Source organism: Xiphophorus maculatus, chromosome 13 (genome assembly GCF_002775205.1).
Source record: "Xiphophorus maculatus strain JP 163 A chromosome 13, X_maculatus-5.0-male, whole genome shotgun sequence".
NCBI lineage: Eukaryota > Metazoa > Chordata > Actinopteri > Cyprinodontiformes > Poeciliidae > Xiphophorus > Xiphophorus maculatus.
This window is the reverse complement of record NC_036455.1, coordinates 3,083,073-3,103,311: the sequence shown is the minus strand read 5'-3', so window position 1 is coordinate 3,103,311 and position 20,239 is coordinate 3,083,073. Positions and strand designations below refer to the sequence as shown.

The 20,239-nt window shown below is 38.2% G+C and overlaps 1 protein-coding gene across 8 annotated transcripts in view; it reads right to left on the bottom strand.

Annotated features, from left to right (window-relative positions):
• The window catches only part of akap9 (A-kinase anchoring protein 9), a 90,556-nt gene that overhangs the window by 12,685 nt on the left and 57,632 nt on the right, over positions 1–20,239 (bottom strand). For 5 of the 8 annotated variants that reach the window (XM_023344867.1, XM_023344871.1, XM_023344874.1 and 2 more), the window contains 14 exons: positions 18,774–19,006; positions 16,366–16,485; positions 12,865–13,041; positions 11,443–11,547; positions 10,940–11,092; positions 9,581–9,667; positions 6,981–7,991; positions 5,729–5,869; positions 4,998–5,042; positions 4,780–4,920; positions 3,384–3,428; positions 1,157–3,301; positions 344–401; positions 73–194 (listed from right to left, as the gene is read on the bottom strand). In XM_023344867.1, the coding sequence (XP_023200635.1) occupies positions 73–194; positions 344–401; positions 1,157–3,301; positions 3,384–3,428; positions 4,780–4,920; positions 4,998–5,042; positions 5,729–5,869; positions 6,981–7,991; positions 9,581–9,667; positions 10,940–11,092; positions 11,443–11,547; positions 12,865–13,041; positions 16,366–16,485; positions 18,774–19,006 (4,583 nt within the window). The remainder of the gene's footprint in view (positions 1–72; positions 195–343; positions 402–1,156; positions 3,302–3,383; positions 3,429–4,779; positions 4,921–4,997; positions 5,043–5,728; positions 5,870–6,980; positions 7,992–9,580; positions 9,668–10,939; positions 11,093–11,442; positions 11,548–12,864; positions 13,042–16,365; positions 16,486–18,773; positions 19,007–20,239) is intronic. The other 3 variants (XM_023344870.1, XM_023344869.1, XM_023344873.1) reach the window with 3 other exon arrangements.

Here is a 20,239-nt window from a genome sequence, read left to right as displayed (position 1 = left end):
TTCATCATACAGCACAATCAAAGCAGAGTGTAATTTATTTACCAGCCACCTACATCTGAAGGATGATTTTACCTTGATCCGGTCGGGCAGAGGATCGTCCGTTTCCCTCCTGGCGCCTTCTGGAGTCGACCTAAACTCCTGCTGTAAACTCGGGACGTCGAATCCGGTCCTCTGGCTGTAGTCCGAGCTGCTGTCTGCGAGACAGAAAAACAAACATCCTCAAAATTTTATATTTCCACTGAACAGTAACTCTGGGATTCCAACAAGAGCTAAATGAAAGGATAAGGAAGTGCAGCAGCAGAAAACTAAAGGTGGTTTATGGGCTGAATGTGACGTTTCTCACCACTGGTGTAGCCGTCTTTGAACTGTGAAGCAGGACGGTCTCGTCTTAATGGAGGCGCCTGTAAAGAACATGAGCAGGTTAAACACAACTGCAGTAAGCAGAAATACCTCCTACAGGCATTTCTATAATAAAAATAAAAAAATTTTTTTTAGCATTTTTCCAGAAATATTTTTGTATATTTATTAATTTTTTTATAATTTCTTAATTTAAAAAAGTATTACATTTTCTCTTAATAAAAAAAAAAAAAATTAAATATTTTTTTATTCTTTGTATGTTTTCTAAAAAACAAATTACAAATGACAGAAAATATTTTGTAATATTCTAAAATATTTTAGGTGCTTTTATTTCAATCAACCATTCTGTGATTAGACGGAGCCACCAGAGTTTTTGTTTAGTTAGGAAGATATATTTAAATCAAAGCAAATTAAAGATGCAATTTTACCAGAAAAACATCTTAAAATTATGAGAAAAACATTGAATGAGAAAAAAAAAAGCTTCTAGAATTATGGAGAGATGCTGAGAATCTGTGTGGTTCTTTGTTTGCTTAATATGCTAAATATTTGGGTTGAACCATAAAGAACACTTTATAAATAAAGGTTTTTCATCAAATGTTAGATTGCAGTGTTAAACTGTGAAGTTTGCAACAATATCCAGGACTTTATACAAAAATCAAGCACTTTAAAAACTTTGAAAACACCCAAATTGAAATTCAAGCCTTTTTAAGGATTTCAGTCACTCTTACAGGTTAAAACATGACAAAATACAAAGCTTAGATGTTGTGAACAGAGCGAACTCCATGTTTCTCGGACTCACCTCAGTGGAGCAGAGTTTGTCGATGACGGCCTTTAGACCTTTGCACTCGTCCTCCAGAGCTTGCGTGTCTCTGCGCAGGATCTCGCTCTCTGAGATGTGGCGCGCCTCCATGTCGAGGATCTCCGCCGCGTGCAGCTCCTGCATCTGGGCGATCTTCTCCTGAAACTCCCCGATCACTTCCTCGATCTGCTCCTTGGTGGCGGATTGGCTCAGGTCGCTCATCCAGAGGGGTTCGGTTTGCGTGAAGGAGTGCGTCGTGGCGTCGCGGTGCTGATCCGAGCTGCTGTTCGGCTGCGGGCTCGGCGTCTTGTGCGGGGCGGAGTTTTTCCGGGAAAGTGACGGTTTCTCTTTGGCGCTGCCCCCCTTCATGGCTGGCTGCTTGGTGCCTTTCCGTTTGGGCTGAGCGGTGGATGTTGAGGAGACAGAGAACGGCGGTTGAGGAGATGGAGGAACAGATTCTGATGCCCTCATTAGCGCCTCCTGCAGCTCCGCTTTAAGCTTTGAAATCTCCTCCAGGAGTACCTCATTGTGCTGCCTGGAGAGTCTGAGCTCCTCGTTGGTGGCGTCCATATTGCTTCTCATCTCTTGCAGCTCCTCTCTGACCTTCGACAGAGATTCTTCACGACCTTGAATTTCTTCTTGAAGCTTCTCATTATGATATTTAGTCATCTCTTCTTTGGTGGTGTCTGCGCTCCTCCTCATCTCTAGCAGCTCCTCGGAAACAGAGGCTTCACAAACTTGGACTTCTTGCTGAAGGTTCTCATTACTCTGCTCTCCTTCGGAGGCGACCGCAGTCCTCATCTTCTGCTGCTCCTCTTGGAGCTCAGAGATACAGATCTCAAGAATTCGGACTTCTTCTTGAAGTTCCTCATTTTGCTGCTGATATTTAGTCAGTTCTTGTTTGGAGGCGTCTTCATTTCTCCTCATTTCCTTAAAATCCTCTTTGAGCTCAGAAAGTAAAACCTCACGACCTTGGATCTCATCTTGAAGCTTCTCATTTTGCAGCTGATATTTAGTGAGCTCTTCTTCTGTGGTGTCCATTTTGCTTCTCATTTCCTGCAGCTCCTCGTTGAGTTTAGAAATGGAGACTTTGTGAGTGTGAATCTCTTCTTGAAGCTTCTCGTTATGCTGCTGATATTTAGTCAGTTCTTCTTTGGTGGCGTCTGCACTCCTCATATCCGGTAACTCTTCAGAAACAGAGGCTTCATGAGGTTCCTCGTTATTTTGCTCTTTTTTGGATTCAGTCCTTCTCACTTCCTGCAGCTCCTCTTTGAGCTCAGAGAGAGCGACTTCATGAACTCTGACTTCTTCAAGAAGTTCCTTGTTACATTGCTGATATTTAGCTAGTTCTTGATTAGAGGCGTCTGCACTCTTCCTCATCTGCTGCAGCTCCTCTTTGAGCTCAGAAAGCAAAACCTCTAGACCTTGAATCTCCTCCTGAAGCTTCTCATTTTGCTGTTGATATTTAGCCAGCTCTTCCTTGGTGGCGTCTGCACCCATCATGTCAGGCAAAACTTCACGAACTCTGACTTCTTGATGGTCTTCCTCGTCATGTTGCTTTTCTTTGGAAGCGACCGCAGTCCTCCTCATCTCCTGCAGCTCCGCTTTAAGTCTTGAAATGTCTTCCAGGAGTTCCTCGTTTTGCCGCCTGTAGCCTCTGAGCTCTTCGTTGGAGGCATCAACGCTGCTGCTCATCTCCTGCAGCTCCTTGGAGAGCGAGACTTCCTGAACTCGAAGTTCCTCGTTACGCTGCTGATGTTCACTCAGCTCTTCTTTGGTGGCGTCCTGGATCTCCTCGGAAACAGAAACCTCACAAACTTTCTCTTCTTTCCTCGTCTCCTGCAGCTCCTGTTTGAGCTCAGAAAGCAAAACCTCGCGACCCTGAATCTCGTCTTGAAGCTTCTCATTTCGCAGCTGATATTTCGTCAGCTCTTCTTTGGTGGCGTTCATTCTGCTTCTCGTCTCCTGCAGTTCCTCGTTGAGTTTAGAAAGGGAGATTTGGTGAGTTTGAACATCCACTTGAAGTTTCACTTGATGCTCCAGAGAGACGTTCAGTTCTTCTTTGGTGGAAGCTGCTTCTCTTTTGGCCTCCTGGAGTTCATGGAGGAGATCCGTCATGTCCGCTCCGTCCTCTGCAGCTTTTACCTGAAGGCACCAAATATTCAAAATTAAGTCAAAGTTAATGAATTCAGAGCCAAGAATTAAAACAAAAGCAAGAGTGACTCACCTGGAAAAGTTCTCCTTTAAGGTGAGCGATGGTCATTTCCCGCTCCTGAAGTTTAAAATCAAACAGGAGAAAAGTGTGAACTCAAAGTTCCAACTAAGGCTGAAACGATTCACCAGATTAATCAGGATGAATCGAATAGTGAAATAATCATAAAATAATTTAGTAATTGATTAATCAAGAAGGGCATTTGTTTAAAAAACCCCAGCATATATTCAGAGTAGTAACTATGCCAAAATTTAACAAAATGTATATAAATATGTTTTAGCTAAAATTCCTAAAGTAGCAAAGTTTTAGCTTCTCCTGGTTCAGCTTTACTAAGTTAACAAAATGGAATTTAATTATTTCTTTATTTATTTCTAATATTGTATAAAAAGTGCTTAAACAAAAAACCTTTAGAATATGTAATTTACGACTAAAATATTTGTTAGTTGCCATAGTTATTCCAACTGATCAGTTCATCCATATTTAGTTGTTTGTTTGGTTTTTGCGGATCTTTTAGTAAAAAAAAGTGCCAGGAGCAAAATTGATGAAGCTTTAAGCAGTAAAAAGAAATAAAAACAAATATTACTAAAATACAGATTCTTTAAATGACCATTGGTGATCTTTGAATAATTTAAGCAGTTCTTGTAAATTATTACCATTTTTGTTTTCAAAATGTTGATTAAAAGTTGTCTATAGGCCAACATGTTGTAATTTTTCTGTCAGTAATTCAAAAACAAAAATATTTGTGGTTATAATTTGGTACTCAACTTGTGATTTGGCAAATAAATAATAAGATAAAGGTAATTCAACCAGAAATAAAGGTGAAAAATGCCTTTTTTGAAAATAAATTCCAGTTTTTATACTTTAGATTAATAAATAAAGGAGTAAATATCCAATCCTGGAAACTGAAATAAACAAAGTCAATATTTTGCTAAATTTTTCCACTGGTCATCAATTAAGCCTTCTCAACAAAATTTTAAACAATGAAATTATACACCAGATTATTTTAACAATAATAAAATAACATACAAACAGTGGTATACATTTATTTGTTGAGAGTATGTCTTTATTTCAGGACTTGGTTTTACATATCATGGCTAAATCACATTCATAAAGAGTAGATATTTGTTTAATCTATACATTGAAAGTTGTTTGTTTATCAGAGTGATTTGTATTAAGTGTGAATGTGTGAGCTTTGAAGCCGTTCTTAAATCAATTTTGTTATCTTGAAACGAAGCCAACCTTCCACCTGCTCTGCTGTAAAGCTGATCGATCAGTCTAGCTCCAAATAATCAGAACACTGGAAACTGATCTCATTATTGAACTTTAAACATGCAATAAGCCTCAACTAACTTCTTACATTCTACAAACTCTCATAACGTCATCTGCTGTTCCAGTCTGAGCTCCTGTTTACCTGCAGCAGCTCCTGCAGTTTGTCCAGACTCTCCCTGCAGCTGCTCAGCTCCTCTTTGGCAGACGCCGCCTCAGTCTGAGCCTCAGCCAGTCTCTCTTCAAGCTCAGACGTCTTCGACTCCTCGCCAGCAGCCGTTGACGTCTGCAGCGAAAACATGCAACTTTACGCTTTCTGTTCAGACGAATGTAAACTGGGAGGAATCCAGTTGGACTTCTTACCGTGTCCAGTTGGTCCTGGAGTCTCTCTACAGTCGCAGTTTTCTCCTGGAAATAAAAGTTCAGGTTTGTGAATGTAATAAAAGACCAACAGTGTGACGATAGTTGGCCTAATGTAGACGTCCAAGAAATTTTTTAAGTAAAAAAAGTATTTGGTAAAAAGCAACCAATCAAATAATCCAATCATTTAATATTTAAAAATTACAACATCAGACGGACCAAAATATAACATAAGGTGGAAATTTTGGTATTTTAAAGACAAAAAAATGACAATAACTCTTTTAAGTAACAAGAAATGAAATCAGGAAAATATTTTTTTTTCCAAATCAGCTTCTTTCAATAAAAAAACTCACATAATTTTAACAAAAACTACAGGTGAGCGTCTGCATCTAGGCCAGCAAATTTTGTTGGATGATAAAACGATAATATTGTTGTTTTTAGCCAATTTTCAAATAAAATAATGGTAATAATGGCATAATAATGCAAGAAAACATTCTGAAAGATCAATCAACTTTAACACTGGAACTGAAAGATAAAACAACACAACAAATAAAATAAACGATAACGTTTCTGTAAACAAAACTGTCTTTCTAAGCACCAGATTGAAGACTTTTGTCGTCCAATTTTTAGTAGAAAGAGAAAAACAATAAATCATGCAAATGGAAATGACTGAGTTTGTTTTAATTAGCTGATTTATTGCGACAGGCCTGGATGGTATTAGCTGCAGGACGTACGTGGAGCTCCTGTCTGAGTCTGCTGCAGCTGTCCTGGAGGCTCTGCAGCTGCTCCTCGGTGGCGGACGCCTCCTCTCGGACCTCCTGCAGCTCCTGAAGGAGCGTCGACACGTCCGGCTGCTCGGCCTGAAGAGGAGGCCACTTTTATCAAAGATAAACAAATTATTACAGGCTGACATGTTTAAATCCATAGATTTAGAGCTCAGAGGAAACATCAGGCTGATATAATTTAGGCAGAATACTGAAGAGTGAAAACGTATTTGGTAAAAAGTCTCCTCAGGTACTGAGTAACTAAAAATTACAAAATCAGAAGGACCAAAATATAAAGTTAAGTTGAATTTTTTGTTTTTTAAAAGACGAAAATGACAATAATTCAAATAAGTATCAAAAATCAGGTATCAATAAAATAATTTAAAATAAAAAATCACTTAAAAAAAAAACACAGGCGAGTGTCTGTTTATTGCTGGATGATAATATTGCAATAAACCACATTGTTGTTTTGAGAGCATTTTCAAGCAACATAATGATAATAGTGGCATAATAACACAAGAAGACATTCTGAAGATCAATAAACTTTACATTCTAATGAACATTTAACAGGAATTGGAAGAAATATTTAATATTCAAAAAAATTAAACAAGAGAAATAATAAATAAAATGAATTATGAAATCTACGTAGCCATTAGCCTTCACAATGCCCAACTCTGAGTAACTTAAATCTAATTTCCTCTGCATTCATTCATAGATTATTTTTAGATTAACATATTTGCATGTGCATGCTTGTTATTTATTGATTTATTTATTTATATTCAGTCACATTTACATCACTTTTAGGTATATGTATATTTTATAAACTGATCTCTTATGGTTATATTTGTATTATTAATATTTAACACCTTAGCTTGTCAATGAAGCGCTTTCTCTTTTATTCTAAACAAAATTGTCCTTCAAAAAATGGGCTGGTTGAGACCAAAGCACCAGACTGAAGACTTTCATCATCCAGTTTTTGCTCATTTTAAATTATCATGTGATTAACTGATTTATTGCTCATTGTGTCTGGTGAATTTCTGGTTAAAACATGTTTTTTTATTCTGTGAGTAGAGAATCCAGAAATTTTACTAAAGTACGAGTTGAAATACTTCATAATAAAAGTAAAAATACTCCTAAAGTACGTCTTTTAAAAAAAGTCACTCAAGTAAATGAAATGTTAATGTAACTGGTTAATGTACTGCTGAACTCTCAGGTTCCTCACCTCGTTAGACAGCGCTGCTCTCTGTTGCGGCCCGGCCTTCATCCCACTGAGCAGCTCCATCAGAACCACCAGCCTCCTCTCGTACTCCTGCACCTCCTCCTCGGAGCTGGAGAGCAGCTGCTTCTGCAGCTCCTGGTCCTTCTGCATCCCGCTCAGTCCGACCTCCAGGTCCCGAAGCTTCTGCGTCAGCTGAGCCACCTTCCCTCTTGGCGCCTGCCTGGCCGGACCCAGGCTGCTGAAATCCATCTGTGGGATGCCAAAGTCGCCGAACTCGTAGGCTGTGGCTGCGGGGCGGCTCTGTGCTTCTTGTTTTGACGCTTCAGTCCTGTGCTGCTGCTGGAAGGCCTCCAGAGTCGCCTGGCTAACCAAAGCTTCAGCCACTTTCTCCCTCAGATGTCCCTCCAGAGTGGAAACCTTCTGCTGGAGATTGTCTGCATGGCTTTGAGTTTCCTCCACAAGAACCTGGCAGCGTTCCACCTCAGAGTCCTTCTCCTCAACTAGGACCTCCAGCTCCTGGATTCGCAGCTCCAGCTCCTCCACTCTGGACGCGGCGCTCTGCTCCAGCGCCTGAACTTCAGCCTGCAGAACCACCAGGCCTGCAGTTTTTTCTCTCAGAGCTTCTTCAAGCTCGCTTTCTGCGCCGCCCAGATTCTCCGTCTCAGCTAAGGCTTCTGCGCTCTGCTTCAGGCGCAGGTACGTCTCCAGCAGCTTGCTGTGCTCTGCTCTCAGAGTGTCCAGCTCTTTGGTGGCCAGGTCCATCCTTTGCTTCATTTCATCAAACTCCTCTTTGGTAGCAACACATCCTCCGCTCTCCAGCTCTTCTTTTGCCTCCTCCTCCGCCTCCGGCTGTTTTTGCTCGATGTTGGCCAGTTCCTGTTGGAGTTTCTCTATGACCGCGTTCAGCTGGTCCACCTCTTCTTCTCTGTCCGTCTTCAGGCGGTCCTGCTCACTCCGCAGATACTCTACCTGGACCTCCAGCTCTTTAATCAGTTCATCCTTTGCATCCATTTCCTGTAAGAAGAAGGAATACAGATTAATATCACAGCAGAGTGTTGATATTTGATAAGACCATGAACATCCCACAACATGATTAAACCTCAGAGTCAAACGTTGGTCCTCACTGTTTGTATTTAAAACCTTTAGAGATGCAACTCCAACATTTTGATTTCATACTTGTGGTTGTCACAAATATTAACCAACAAGACAAAATCAGGAACAAAAACGACACAAATTTCATTTCAGGAGAATCAGATTTTTTCTTCTTAAAAAAGACATAAAACTAGATCTGAAATATGTTTCAGGGCTTTCTGCTGACAGCAGTCAATCATTTATAGTGGGATCATTGACAACATCTGTCCAGATGTGAAAAGTGTAAAACAGATTTCAACACTGCAAGAACTCAAAATCTTACCAAGTATTTATGGTCTAATTTCTAGTGTAAATACCTTAGTACATTTGAAATAAGACCACACCAGCTTATAGTAGCTTGTTTTAAGTCAATAATTTCTTTACATTGATTTGAAAAAGTTCTAGTTCTACTGGCAGATTATTTCACTTAGACATAATCTGCCAATGGAACTAGCACTTTTTCTTCAAAATTTAGAAATTATTTACTTAAAACAAGCTCATATATCTTGCTGAAAAGTTACTTGTAAGTTACTTTGTATTACTCCAAGTATACTAAGAAATTTGCAGTAGAAACTAGACCAAAGTACTGCAAGATGTTGTGTCTTTGCAGTGCCTCCATTGTTTGATACTAAAAATAGCAATAATTAAGCCAAAACTGTACAAAAATATAAGATAAAACCACAATTATCTGTAGAAATGTCAGGGTTTCCCACAGTGCATAAAAAGCCTGGCGGGCCACCAGGCTTTACTTGTGCCCCCATCAGGCTTAGCATTGTTTAATTATTTTAGTTTTTATTAATGATTGCCTTTTTAAAGACTTTATAGTTGGTGTTTCGGTATTAATCTTCCAGTCGTCCAATAACGCATAACTATCAGGTGATATTTTCAAATGTCCTGTCAACTTTAAACATCTTTTAACTCAAAAACATGGCGGCGTGCTGGATGAATGAATGCCCTAGCGCCCCAACCACCAGGCTTAGCAAGTTTTCTGGGAGAAACCCTGTATGTTCTACCCATCCTGTTAAGATTTACTTAAAAATGCTATATTAATTCATTCTAAGCAATAAAATGATTATTTTCTTATTTGCATATTTTAACATATTTCTAAAATTGTATAAAAAAGGTTTAAGTGGTTGAATGAAAATTTGTTGAATATGCCGTTTTTCTTAGACAATTAATCGTCACATTACTAAAATAATCATTAGTTGCAGCCCTAAAGTTTTGTTAGAATCAGTTCACACATTAAGGACTCAGAGGTTTAATAAAAACCACCTCACAAGAGCAAACCACCTCAAAAACACAAGACGACGCTACGGATCTACTCACCGAAACCAACCAGAAAACAAAACCCCAAAAAATGAAACGAAGGGAGGCAGGGGGAGCAAAATAAAAACACACACAGAGGCATTTCTACAGAGCAATGCGCATATGAAATAAGACTGGCTCTATTTTTTATGCGCATGTTTGGTTACCTTGTTGTCAAAGGCGGCTTCCATGTGTTGATGCTTAGAGATCTGTTCATTAAGAAGAGCTATTTCTCTGTCCCTCTCCTCCATCACCTTCAAGAGTCAGAGATTATAACGCAACGGCTATTAACGAACACATCATAGTTATTATCCACTCAAAGTCTTTCTGTGGGGAGACTGGGAACTTGTTGGCTGAGAGAGTGGAAATGTCACGGGGATAAGCTTTGCAAAGCAAAATAACAGGGACAAAAAAGCTTAAAGATATGAAAAACAGAGTTAGAAAAGAAGGAAAAAGCATCTTTTTAATTTGTTGTACAAAGTAAAAACACAGTTTAAAGTAAACAAGAAAATAAAAAGGTTTTTATGAAATAATTTCATGGCAAATTTGACCAAGATGTTAAATTGAAAAAGTTTATAACAAACCAATTTCTGCTATTTCAATGTCTTACAGAGTAATAATAGTTTATATTTATGTCAATCAGTCCCTCCAGAAAGTTAAGATCAAAACCTTTACTGTAAATTTATTCACAAGTTTTGCTCAGACTTGCAATTTTCAAGAAAAATCTAAACTTTTCCGCAAGTCTTACCTTCTAATTTAACTTCCTGTTTCAGGATGTCTCTAAACAGAAACAATGCCTTTTTTTCCCGGATAGAACCGTTTTGAAATGTTCTGTAGTTTACAGTTCATGTTAACTAAAATGACTAATATCAAACTCTTCTTTTGCACTTTGACAGATTCACAGGACCTGGTTATAATTATATAAAGGTTACTTAAAAATTTCATTTGCACTTCAAATATTAACAATGCAAAAAAGACAGGATTTTAACAAAGGTTATGTGGAGCAATTTCAACTTTAATATATAATATAAACTTCTATAATAAAGCTGAAAAAAGAACAACCTTCTTGAAAAAAGTAGCACAAAATCTGTAATTTTAAGCTCCAACAACCACAAAAGAACATTCCAACTTCCTGGAGAGACTGAGAGGTAAAGTATTAGAGGTTTAAAAATGTCTAAAATACATAAAATGTCTTGCAGAATTATTTCTGCCTCTTCAGCCTTTGTAGAGTTATATGGTTCATCTTCCTAAAGCACAACAAGCCCACAGGACTTTATCTACACCAATATATATTGATTTAAACCAATAGATTGGTTCACATCAATGCACATTCATGTCAAAGTTTAGATTGAAAAAACGGATATTCAACCTCCAGCTTCACAATCTCATAAAAATCACAATAAAACTTATTGAATTTTGTGGTTATATCATGATGAACCATGATAGAGTTGAAGGGGTATGAACACTTCTGCAAGGCACTGTAAATGTTTTTTATGTTTCATCTTCTTAGGAGTAATTGTGCTCACCTGGAGCATGCTGTCCCTCACTTCTAGGAACTGCTGCTGGCTGCTGATCTCCTTCCTCTGGATCTCCAGCTGCATGTGGAGCTGCTGCACCTCCTCGCTCTTGTTCTCCAGCTCCTCCCTGAACTGCTCCAGCTGCTCCTCCAGGTTACAGATCTGTGGCGGCAGATCAAACAGGAAGTGAGCGTCAGAAGGAACATCAAAAGATAAACACGGAGCTCATTATCGGACCGGTCCCTGAACACGACTGTGAAAACATATGAAGTGTGTCTGAATAAGTAGATATAAGAAAAAGACTCAGAACTAGCCAGTTATGTGATTTCAGAGAGAGAGAGTGAGAGCTATGGATGGATGGATAAAGAGAGGGATGAATGGATGGGCGTCCAGATGATGAAAATATGTTGGTGATTAACTTATTTCCTAATAAATAAACAGACTCACCATGTGATTGTTTCTCTCCTGGTTTTAATCTGAGACATTTAATAACTGTCCGTTTCCTCCCTCACCTCTTTCTCTTTCCTCTCCAGAGCTTCTCTCTCAGTCTGAAGCTGAGCCTCCAGTGTGGAGTGTTTCGTCTCAGTGATTGGTGCATGCTGCTTCTTTGGTTCAACCTGTGAAAGAAACGACACGGCTCAGCAGCTATTTTCAGGTAGTCTCTGCTCCATTGGGAACCAAAGATGCAACAAGGGGTTCCTGTACAGCCAATCTTATTTACCTTAGCAAAGGTCTAATAATCAGCCACTGTCCTCTTTTTCTCTCTCAGACAGGTTTGACTGACAGTTAACAATAGTCAACCCCACTGTTGCGACTTTTTTTTAGTTATATTTCTCATCATTTCCAACAAAAAAATTAGTTTCGGTCAAAATCGGAATCGGTGGGTCAGGCTTTGTAAATAGTGATCGGCCAGAAAACTGCAATCAGTGCAACCTTATTCGCAACATGTTACATTTTCAGCTCCTGTGATTCACTTTCACACTGCATTGTGTCAAACAAACCAAACCCTTTGAAAAACCTGTTCCCCTCCTCACCTGTGGAGGCGCTGCATTAAGAACTACTGAAGGAAACGACACAAAAACGTCAGAAGACAACTGGAGCGCAACTTTCTTTTTCACAAAATGTAAACAAAAATGAAGTAGCGTTAGAATTTAACGGTTGTAGGATTTCTCTTTTGTCTAAAAGACCATGAGTCACTTGTCCTGCACATGTTTGGTCTGGTTGTATTTACCCAGAATCCCCTGAGATGTAGTGTGCTTCCTGCTTTTTGAGCCAGGGCTTCCCCCAGGGCTTTGTAAGCCTGGTGGGCCACCAGGCTTGACTTGCGCCCCCACCAGGGTAAGAATTAATTGTTCATTTGTTATAGTTTTTTTTGTTGTTGTATACATCAGTTTTTGTAACCACTTCCAATCTTTACTGGTCTAAAAAATAAGAACTTCAGCAAATAAAGTGAAATCAAATTTTGGACATTTTAATTAGGATGAAAGGACTGAAACAACAGTTTTTTGCTTGCCCTTTTTAAGACTATTGTTAATAATATCTTCCAATAAGACTTAATTACCTAGTCATATTTTCAAAAACGAACTGGAGCTTGATTAAAGCGGACTAAGCAGGGCTGGTGTGAACGCAGACCTAAGCACAGAAAAGCGTAAAAGAAAAACCTCCTGCAGCAATCGAACAACAGCAGGCTGGTTGCTGCAAAATACAACTAATTAATCATCTATACTGCTTTTAGGTTCACTCCTCCTCCCACAACCATCAACAGACACTGGGGGGCAATCTTAACAACTGCTAGCCTCTAACTCAGCGACAGCAACTGAAGTAGACCCACCCACACATTGTTCTCCCTCTCTCCTCCTCCAGCATGCTCCCTCTCACACACACAGCCTAACATTCAGACTCAACCTTCATCTCCCTCTTCCCCTCCTCCTAACCTTCTCCTGGGACTCCGTGCTGGCCAGCAGGGCCTGCTCCAGCTCGCGAATGCGGCTCTCCAGCTTTTCAATCTCTTCGTCGCGCTCTCCCAACTCACGACGCAGCTGCTCAGAGCCGAGCAGCAGCTCACTGCAGCAATCTGCCTTCTCCTTCAGCTGGGCGCTTAGCTGCTCCACCTGGTGAGGAGGAGAGGGAGAGAGAGAGGCGGAGTGAGGCGACGAACACAGAGGAGGAGGACTGTTTGATCAGATCCAAGTCGCTACAGCGTAGCCGATACATGTGCAGTTAGCGGGGAGGTCAGCTGATCCACCTGAGAAAGGAGGCGGTGGGGGTTGGTGTGAGAAAACGTGCAGGGATGGAGGCAGGGAGAGAGACGCGAAACACAAAGAAGTTAAGAGCAACGGAGGGGAAACGATCCACCTGTGAAAGCAAAGACCATCAATATGGAGGAGGAGAGGAGAAGAATAGTTTTAATGTGGCTGATTTAAATCTAATGTAAGAGAAAAGTGTATTTTATTAAAGCTGACTTGCTTTTAGTGCTGTCAATTGATTAAAATATTTATTAATAATAATAATAATAATAGTAATAGATTTTATTTATAATGCCCTTTATATCTTTAGATCTCAAAGGGCAGGAAACAAAAGCAAAACATGTAATTCTGATGGATAAAAATAAATAAATAAATAAGAGGTTAAAACCAATATCTAAGAAAATGAACCAAGAAGATCAATCACACTCTACCGCTGTGATTAATCACCATGAATCACTATGCTTAACCTTGTAAACGTGAAATGTAAAAATGCACGTTCTCAAAAAAATGTTTTATTGTCTCAAATTAGACATCTCAGTTTTCCAGGTTTTCATATTCAAGAAGGTTTACCAAAAGTAATTTTGTTTCAAATGAACAATAACTCATTGTAGGTTTTATGTCCATCACAATGTTTTTTGGGAGTTTTTTAAAGATTGTTTTGGGCACTAGTGGACTGTACTTGACAGGAAGGGGGCAGAAAGAAGAGGGGGAAACACATGCGGCAGAGGAACAAAGAACCAGACTCAGACTCGGTACGTTCCATCAAGGTCTACAGCCTCTGTATGCGACCTGCCCGCTCTGACTGCCATGTTTTTTTAAAGTTAAATTTGCCGCTGAGCTCGTCTTCTCACTCGCGTTTGGAGTCTTCATTCCTGAACGCAGTACAAGATCACGAAACGCGCTGCTTAGAACTAAGAAACCCTCTGCAAGAGACAGGCTTTTAGGTCAAAATAAATAACGCGATTAATTTGATTTAGGTAATATTAAAGCCTTAAACACTTTAGATTAATCACACGCTTCTCCTGGTGCAGAATTATGATGAATGTCTCACATCAATGACATAAAAGTCCAATAAAATGCAACATGACCGTTCAGACAGCGGACGTTTTAAAAATAATCTGATGTGGATCCGATTTAGTACCACATATGGAAGTGGCACAAACCATGGGCCAGTCAGTCATAAAAGTCACATATTCACAAAAAAAGCAGATTAGAGTCACATTTCCCCCTACTGTGCCAAGGTAAACTTTGTGACAGGATGGAACTGGAATTGAACCCACAACCTTCTGATTACAAGTCAACTCTACAAATTTCATACTGTTGGCAAAATGAAGCCTTGAAGCTGTAATTGCTGTTGATTTGTCTCACAGGAGGCTGAATAAAAAAAGCACAAGGCACTTTTCAGATTTGTATTTATAATAATAAATAAAAAAATTTAAATATAAGCAAAATTAAAATAACTAATTGTGTTTATTTTATTAAACGTCTGTATTTTAAGCAACATTGCTTCTTTAAGTTATATTACTACATAATTTCATGCATAATGACCTTAAATGACCTTTATAGTCATTGATTGCATCATCGCTCCCTATTTTTATTTATTACGTTTCTAATTCCTGTCTGGCCTCTCAACTCTTCTGCCCGATGGCATGTTGACCCATGTTCAAACTAGATGGTGGATGTTATCCATTAGACTTGTAATCACATTTTCCTCTACCAGAAAATGAAGAAAGTTACTTTAAAGAAGGCACAAAACATCCTTCCACTGTCCCACTTTATCCACAAATAAGTTTAAAAATAAAAGGCTACAACTGAAAAAGCTTCAATTGGAAAATTGTTCATCAAATATGTTGATGACAAGAGATGCAAATATGTTTGTATGTTTGATTTTTCCAGATAATTTACTTATTTAACTTGTGAATAAGGGAAGTGAGAAGCAAGTTTCTTTCTGAGTACTGAGCTTTTCTTATTTGTTGTTATTGTTTGTTGGAAGATAAATAAAATTTTGTCAAAGATTTAGTGACAGCTTGCTCATTTATGCAGAGACAATTGTCTAAAACTGTGAAGTCTACAGATGGCTCATGAGTAACTTAACTTTTAGTCCAAAACTTTCCCAAAGTCAATAGCAACCGCAAAAAAAGAAAAATATTAAAATGCATGACTAGGCAATTTTTTTGTCTTTTGAAGAGGAAAAATAATTAGCAGGACAAGAGGGTGAAGCAGAGGGATTTTTCTAACAAAGCTAAGAAAAAGGGAAACCAGAGGAAGTTAGGAAGCGGGTCAGGATGACTAGAAATGCACTAAATGTTTGCAGAGGAGATGAGATGCAGCTAGAAGCAATACCTTCAGGATTACTCCATCCACCTGCTAAAGCCACAGAAGAAAGGAGGCAGAGGCATAATGGACCACAGGATGGAGAGTAAAAGGGCGTGAGGGAAGCAGAGGCAGAAAAAACTTTATGATGAAAAATGCTACAGAAATCTGCCGAAAATTCAGAATATCTAACTGAGGCTAAAGCAGTGGCAAATGACAAAACAAAACAATCTAAAAGATGGTGACAAAAAACTAAAACATATATTCATGATAACGAAAATGAATTGGATGATATTTTTGGAAAAGCAGATTGCATGTTTTTAATCTTAAAGAATAGACTTTTAGTTGGATGTAACTGTTTATTCTTCAAGTTTAGCTACTTAAAAAATAGGTAGTGAAACTTGTCTTGGAAACAAACTGCAGATGGCAAAAATCTCATCTTTAAAGGTGAGGAGATGATTGCTACATTTCTCAATCCCACTGGAGGACTGGATGTCTCCATTAAAGGATGATGGTGAAGGACAAACGATAATGAAAAGTAAATTTAATATGCGACACATAAAAGCAAATAAGAAATCGCACAGCAAATCCAAATCTGACATTTTGTTGCAGCCTAATGAAAGCATTAGGCTTTCATTAGCCTAATGTTTAATTTCATGTTTGTTTAATTTCATGTTTTATTCTGATGAAATTAAACAAACCATTACCTAACACAGAAACCACAAGAATTCAAAAGAACAATCTCTCGGTCGGTGTCGATGTCACTATTTGGTGTCATTTTTAAGCCAACAAAGAAAATTCTACCCGTCCTGTTGCTCTGCAGTCACTCACACAGATCTGCACTCTGGCAGAGAAACTGAGCTTTCCTCCTGTTACCTCTTGGTTTCGTTGATCAGAACCAAGCTGGAGCTTCTGCGGGCTTTTCAGCTGCCCCTCCAGTTTCTGGATCTCCTGCTGGAAAACGTCCCTCTCGTGTTCGCGGTCCACAGCTTGCTCCTGGACACCGAAAAAAAACAGACATGCAGCAGATAAAGGAAGAAGAAAACAGACTTACTGGAAACAGCAGAGATGAATAATTATGATGTCTGCATTCTTTTCACAAATCATACGATTTGACCTCAAGAAATGTAAATGCTCCATTAAACTGCCTGGGACTGTAACAAAAGGCTTTCATAATTTATTTGAAATTAAATGTTTATTCCTTTACTACACAGCTAACTAAAAATGTAGCAGTCATTGTGTCAAATTAATATTTTAAATAAAGAAAATGGTTAAACTTGCTGGAGGTTTCTTTACGTTAAAAGGTGAGGTTATTTTTCTTCTTTGTTGCTACATGCTAGCTGTTACAGCTAGCATGTAGCAACAAATCAGTGACTCAATGCAAACTGCTGGGTTTCCTTAGACAGAAAATGTTTTAACCAAATTGAATAATAAACAGAACTTTACTGCATTATTTGATAATAGATGTAATAAACTGTGAATCTGTCTGCTTGGTTGAATTGAATTTATATTTCTGCTAATAAAATGAATGTTTTGTTTGTTTATTGTACGTTGCTTTGAGACAACAGTTGTTGTGAATTGGTGCAATAAATCTGAAATGAATTGAACTAAACTGTTGCATAAATTTTATAATTTAATACTAGTCTAATTTCACTCAGGAGTTGAGCATTACAGATTACATATTTTGTATTTCAGGTTTTTGTTGCTGAATACTTGCAATTTAAATTGTAATCCAGAATAATAAGAAGTTGGTAGTAAATAGTTATATTTTACTTTAGTATTTTTTTAGAAAATAAAAGGACAATTAGAGGTAGTTTTTCTGCACTACACTTTCAGCTTTTACTTGAGAAATATTATGACTACTCTTAAATAAAATTTTAAGATACTGTACAAACTATGAGTAACTTCAGTGACTAAGGATCATAAATGCAACAAAGTCTTCAAGTGAGACCTCTCATTTTTACAAAAGCTTGTTCTGTCGGTCAAAAGATCCAGTAAATACAACACATCATCACAGGAAGTACTCTATTTGGTTCCAATGCATACATTACGCACTGTAAATACTGGTTTCAAAAGTTTTATGTTGACATAAACTGGTTTGGAAATTTTTTTTCTACCTACATTTGTTATTTATGTAGGTAGAAAATCTTAAATTAATCTTTAAAATAGCAGAAATTTCACATAATTTCAATTTTTTTAAAACTTTGACTTTAACTTTTGAGTACTCTACCCATCTCTTTATACTAATTTGAAACTTACATTTATGAACTCAATCTTTAGGCATTGATGCCGCTGCTATCGTCTTGGGCGGACACTGTGGTTTTAATCAATACAAAAATTTGAAACATCTCTGCTTTCTGGATGTTTTGGCAATTTAAAAGGAAAAGTTGTAAAAATTATAAAACATGCCTTTTACTTTAACAGCTCCCACACCTGCAGCTAAGTTTAAGCACTGACCATAACAACTGATGAAAAAGTGTGTACAGCGCTATAGGATTAGAAAATATTCTTTTCAGAGCGCTGTTGTTGCATCATCATCGTCTCTTTCATATGAATCATGCAGTAATGATCCAGTTTGGTTGGTTTTGTTGCTCTGCTGCCGTTTTAATAAGCTCTCTAAAAATTATAATTTATAAGGAAGTATTTTTTCCAGAGAAAGGCGTGTACCTTCACAAAGAAAAGTCAAACACTTTAGCACTATTTCCCAAAGCTTTCTAAACTGTGGAATATTTTTTAATTTTGAACTCTCTCCAGGGATTAATTCTCATGTTTTTCAATCTCCAAATGATTACTAGGATGTGTGTGGTGCATTTTTCAAGCAGTTCTCCACACTAAAGGTGCACAGATTGCAGTTTTCTGACCAATTGCCAATTACTGATCTTTTAAAATGCCTACACAAATTTCTTTGTCTGAAATTTTGATAAATATAACAAGATAGTAGTTGAATTGGCAGCAGTAGGACGACTGTTGTTAGGGGCCGATCTGTCAGGGAGAGCAGAAAAGGGCAGTGGTTGGCTTTTAGACCTTTGCCAAGGTAAATAAGATCGGTGGATAAGATCAGCTTCACATGTAAGTATCATCCAATCGCCGATCTCCCACAATTAAGGAAATCAGTGCTGTTAAATCAGCTGGCTTATAAATCAGTAATTCTCCACTACATACATTTTCAGGAGACTCTTTGTACACAAGATCTGGCAATACATTCAAAACCAGGAACTAAAACAACAGCTTTAACTCTTGTGAAATAATATTAACACAAAATGTAGATTTTGTTGGTTGCTTACATCGAGAAACTTCTTGTTTTTCTCCAGCTGTTTCTCCAGGGCCTGAATCTGCTGCCTGAGGTCACTGGTCTCCGTCGTCTGGGAATGCTCCAGCTCGATGACTCTGTTCTCCTGTTCCTCCAGCTGGTCCTCCAGCTGCTTCACCTGCTTCAGCAGGTCGGTGTTCTCCTTCTCCGCCTGCCGCTGAACCTCCACCTTTTCCTTCATCAGCTTCTCAGTTTCCTCCAGCAGGTCTGCGCGACATTGAGAGGACGGATGGAACGTCCGGCATTAATACCAGCTGGTTAGCTTCTCAGAGAAACACCGAGATTAAGATCTGAGATGGAACTGAAGAGTCTGACGATGGTGACATTTAATCAGATTAAATGCAGCTTTTACTTTTTGACATTGTCTACATCTGTCTTATCCGTTTCTAAATACTTCAACAAGGTCTGAAAAAATGGCAGACATCAAACTCTTCCAACATCTCAGTCAAGTTCCCAACACAAAACCCAGTTACCAGTCATTAACCCCCATGATTCCCAGCATCTCTTCACCCATTGCTGCCACCAGTAAATATCCCACACTGGATAAAACCCCACAGGATTAGTGCCACAGTGACAGGAGGATAGAGTGCAAAATGACAGGTCAGACACACAGTTTACATGTTGCATTGTCCATGCCTAATAAGCTTTAACGAGGAGAGTTCTTCCTGAACAGCCAATCATTTCATTCAAAGAAATGCTACAAACGGCATAGATGCTCACAAAAAGAGAGGACATGATGATGTAAAGTGTTTTGCAAAATTGTTCATAAAATTAAACTTTGGTACATTTTTGTCATCTTACGACCACAAACTTTGATTTATTTTACTAGGATTTTATGTGATTGATTAGGGCTGCAAAATATTTGAAAAAGGTGAAATTGTAACAATCTTTTACCACACATTTTCCTGTCTATTAACTTTCTCCATCAAGTATAAAACATCGCACCTGAAATAAACAAGACGACTAAATATTGCTTCCAAGTAGGGTTGAAATTATTCATCGCATTAATCATGATGAATCGATTATTGAAATAATCGTCAACTAATTTAGTAATCGATTGTTAACTGGAGTAAAAAAAAAAAAAATTAACTGATGAAAGAACAATTTACTCAAAGCGGTAATTAACTCCAAACTGTAAAAAATAAACACATTTTGCATTTGTGATTTTAAAAAAACAACTTTGTAAATATGTTCTACCCAAAACTCCTAAAGTGACAGTTTTAGCTTCACCTGACACAAAATCTGTAAAAAAATAAATTAAAACAGAAAAATCTTTTACTGTCCTATTATTAACTGGTTTATTGTAAAAAATAATCTCTAAGGATAACATCAGAAGCTCTGATTTTTACTTGATGTTTGATGTTGTAATGTGACAAAATGAGGAACAGCTTACAAATGATTTTGCAAAGCAGTGTACAAATGCCTACAGATTGTTTTCAT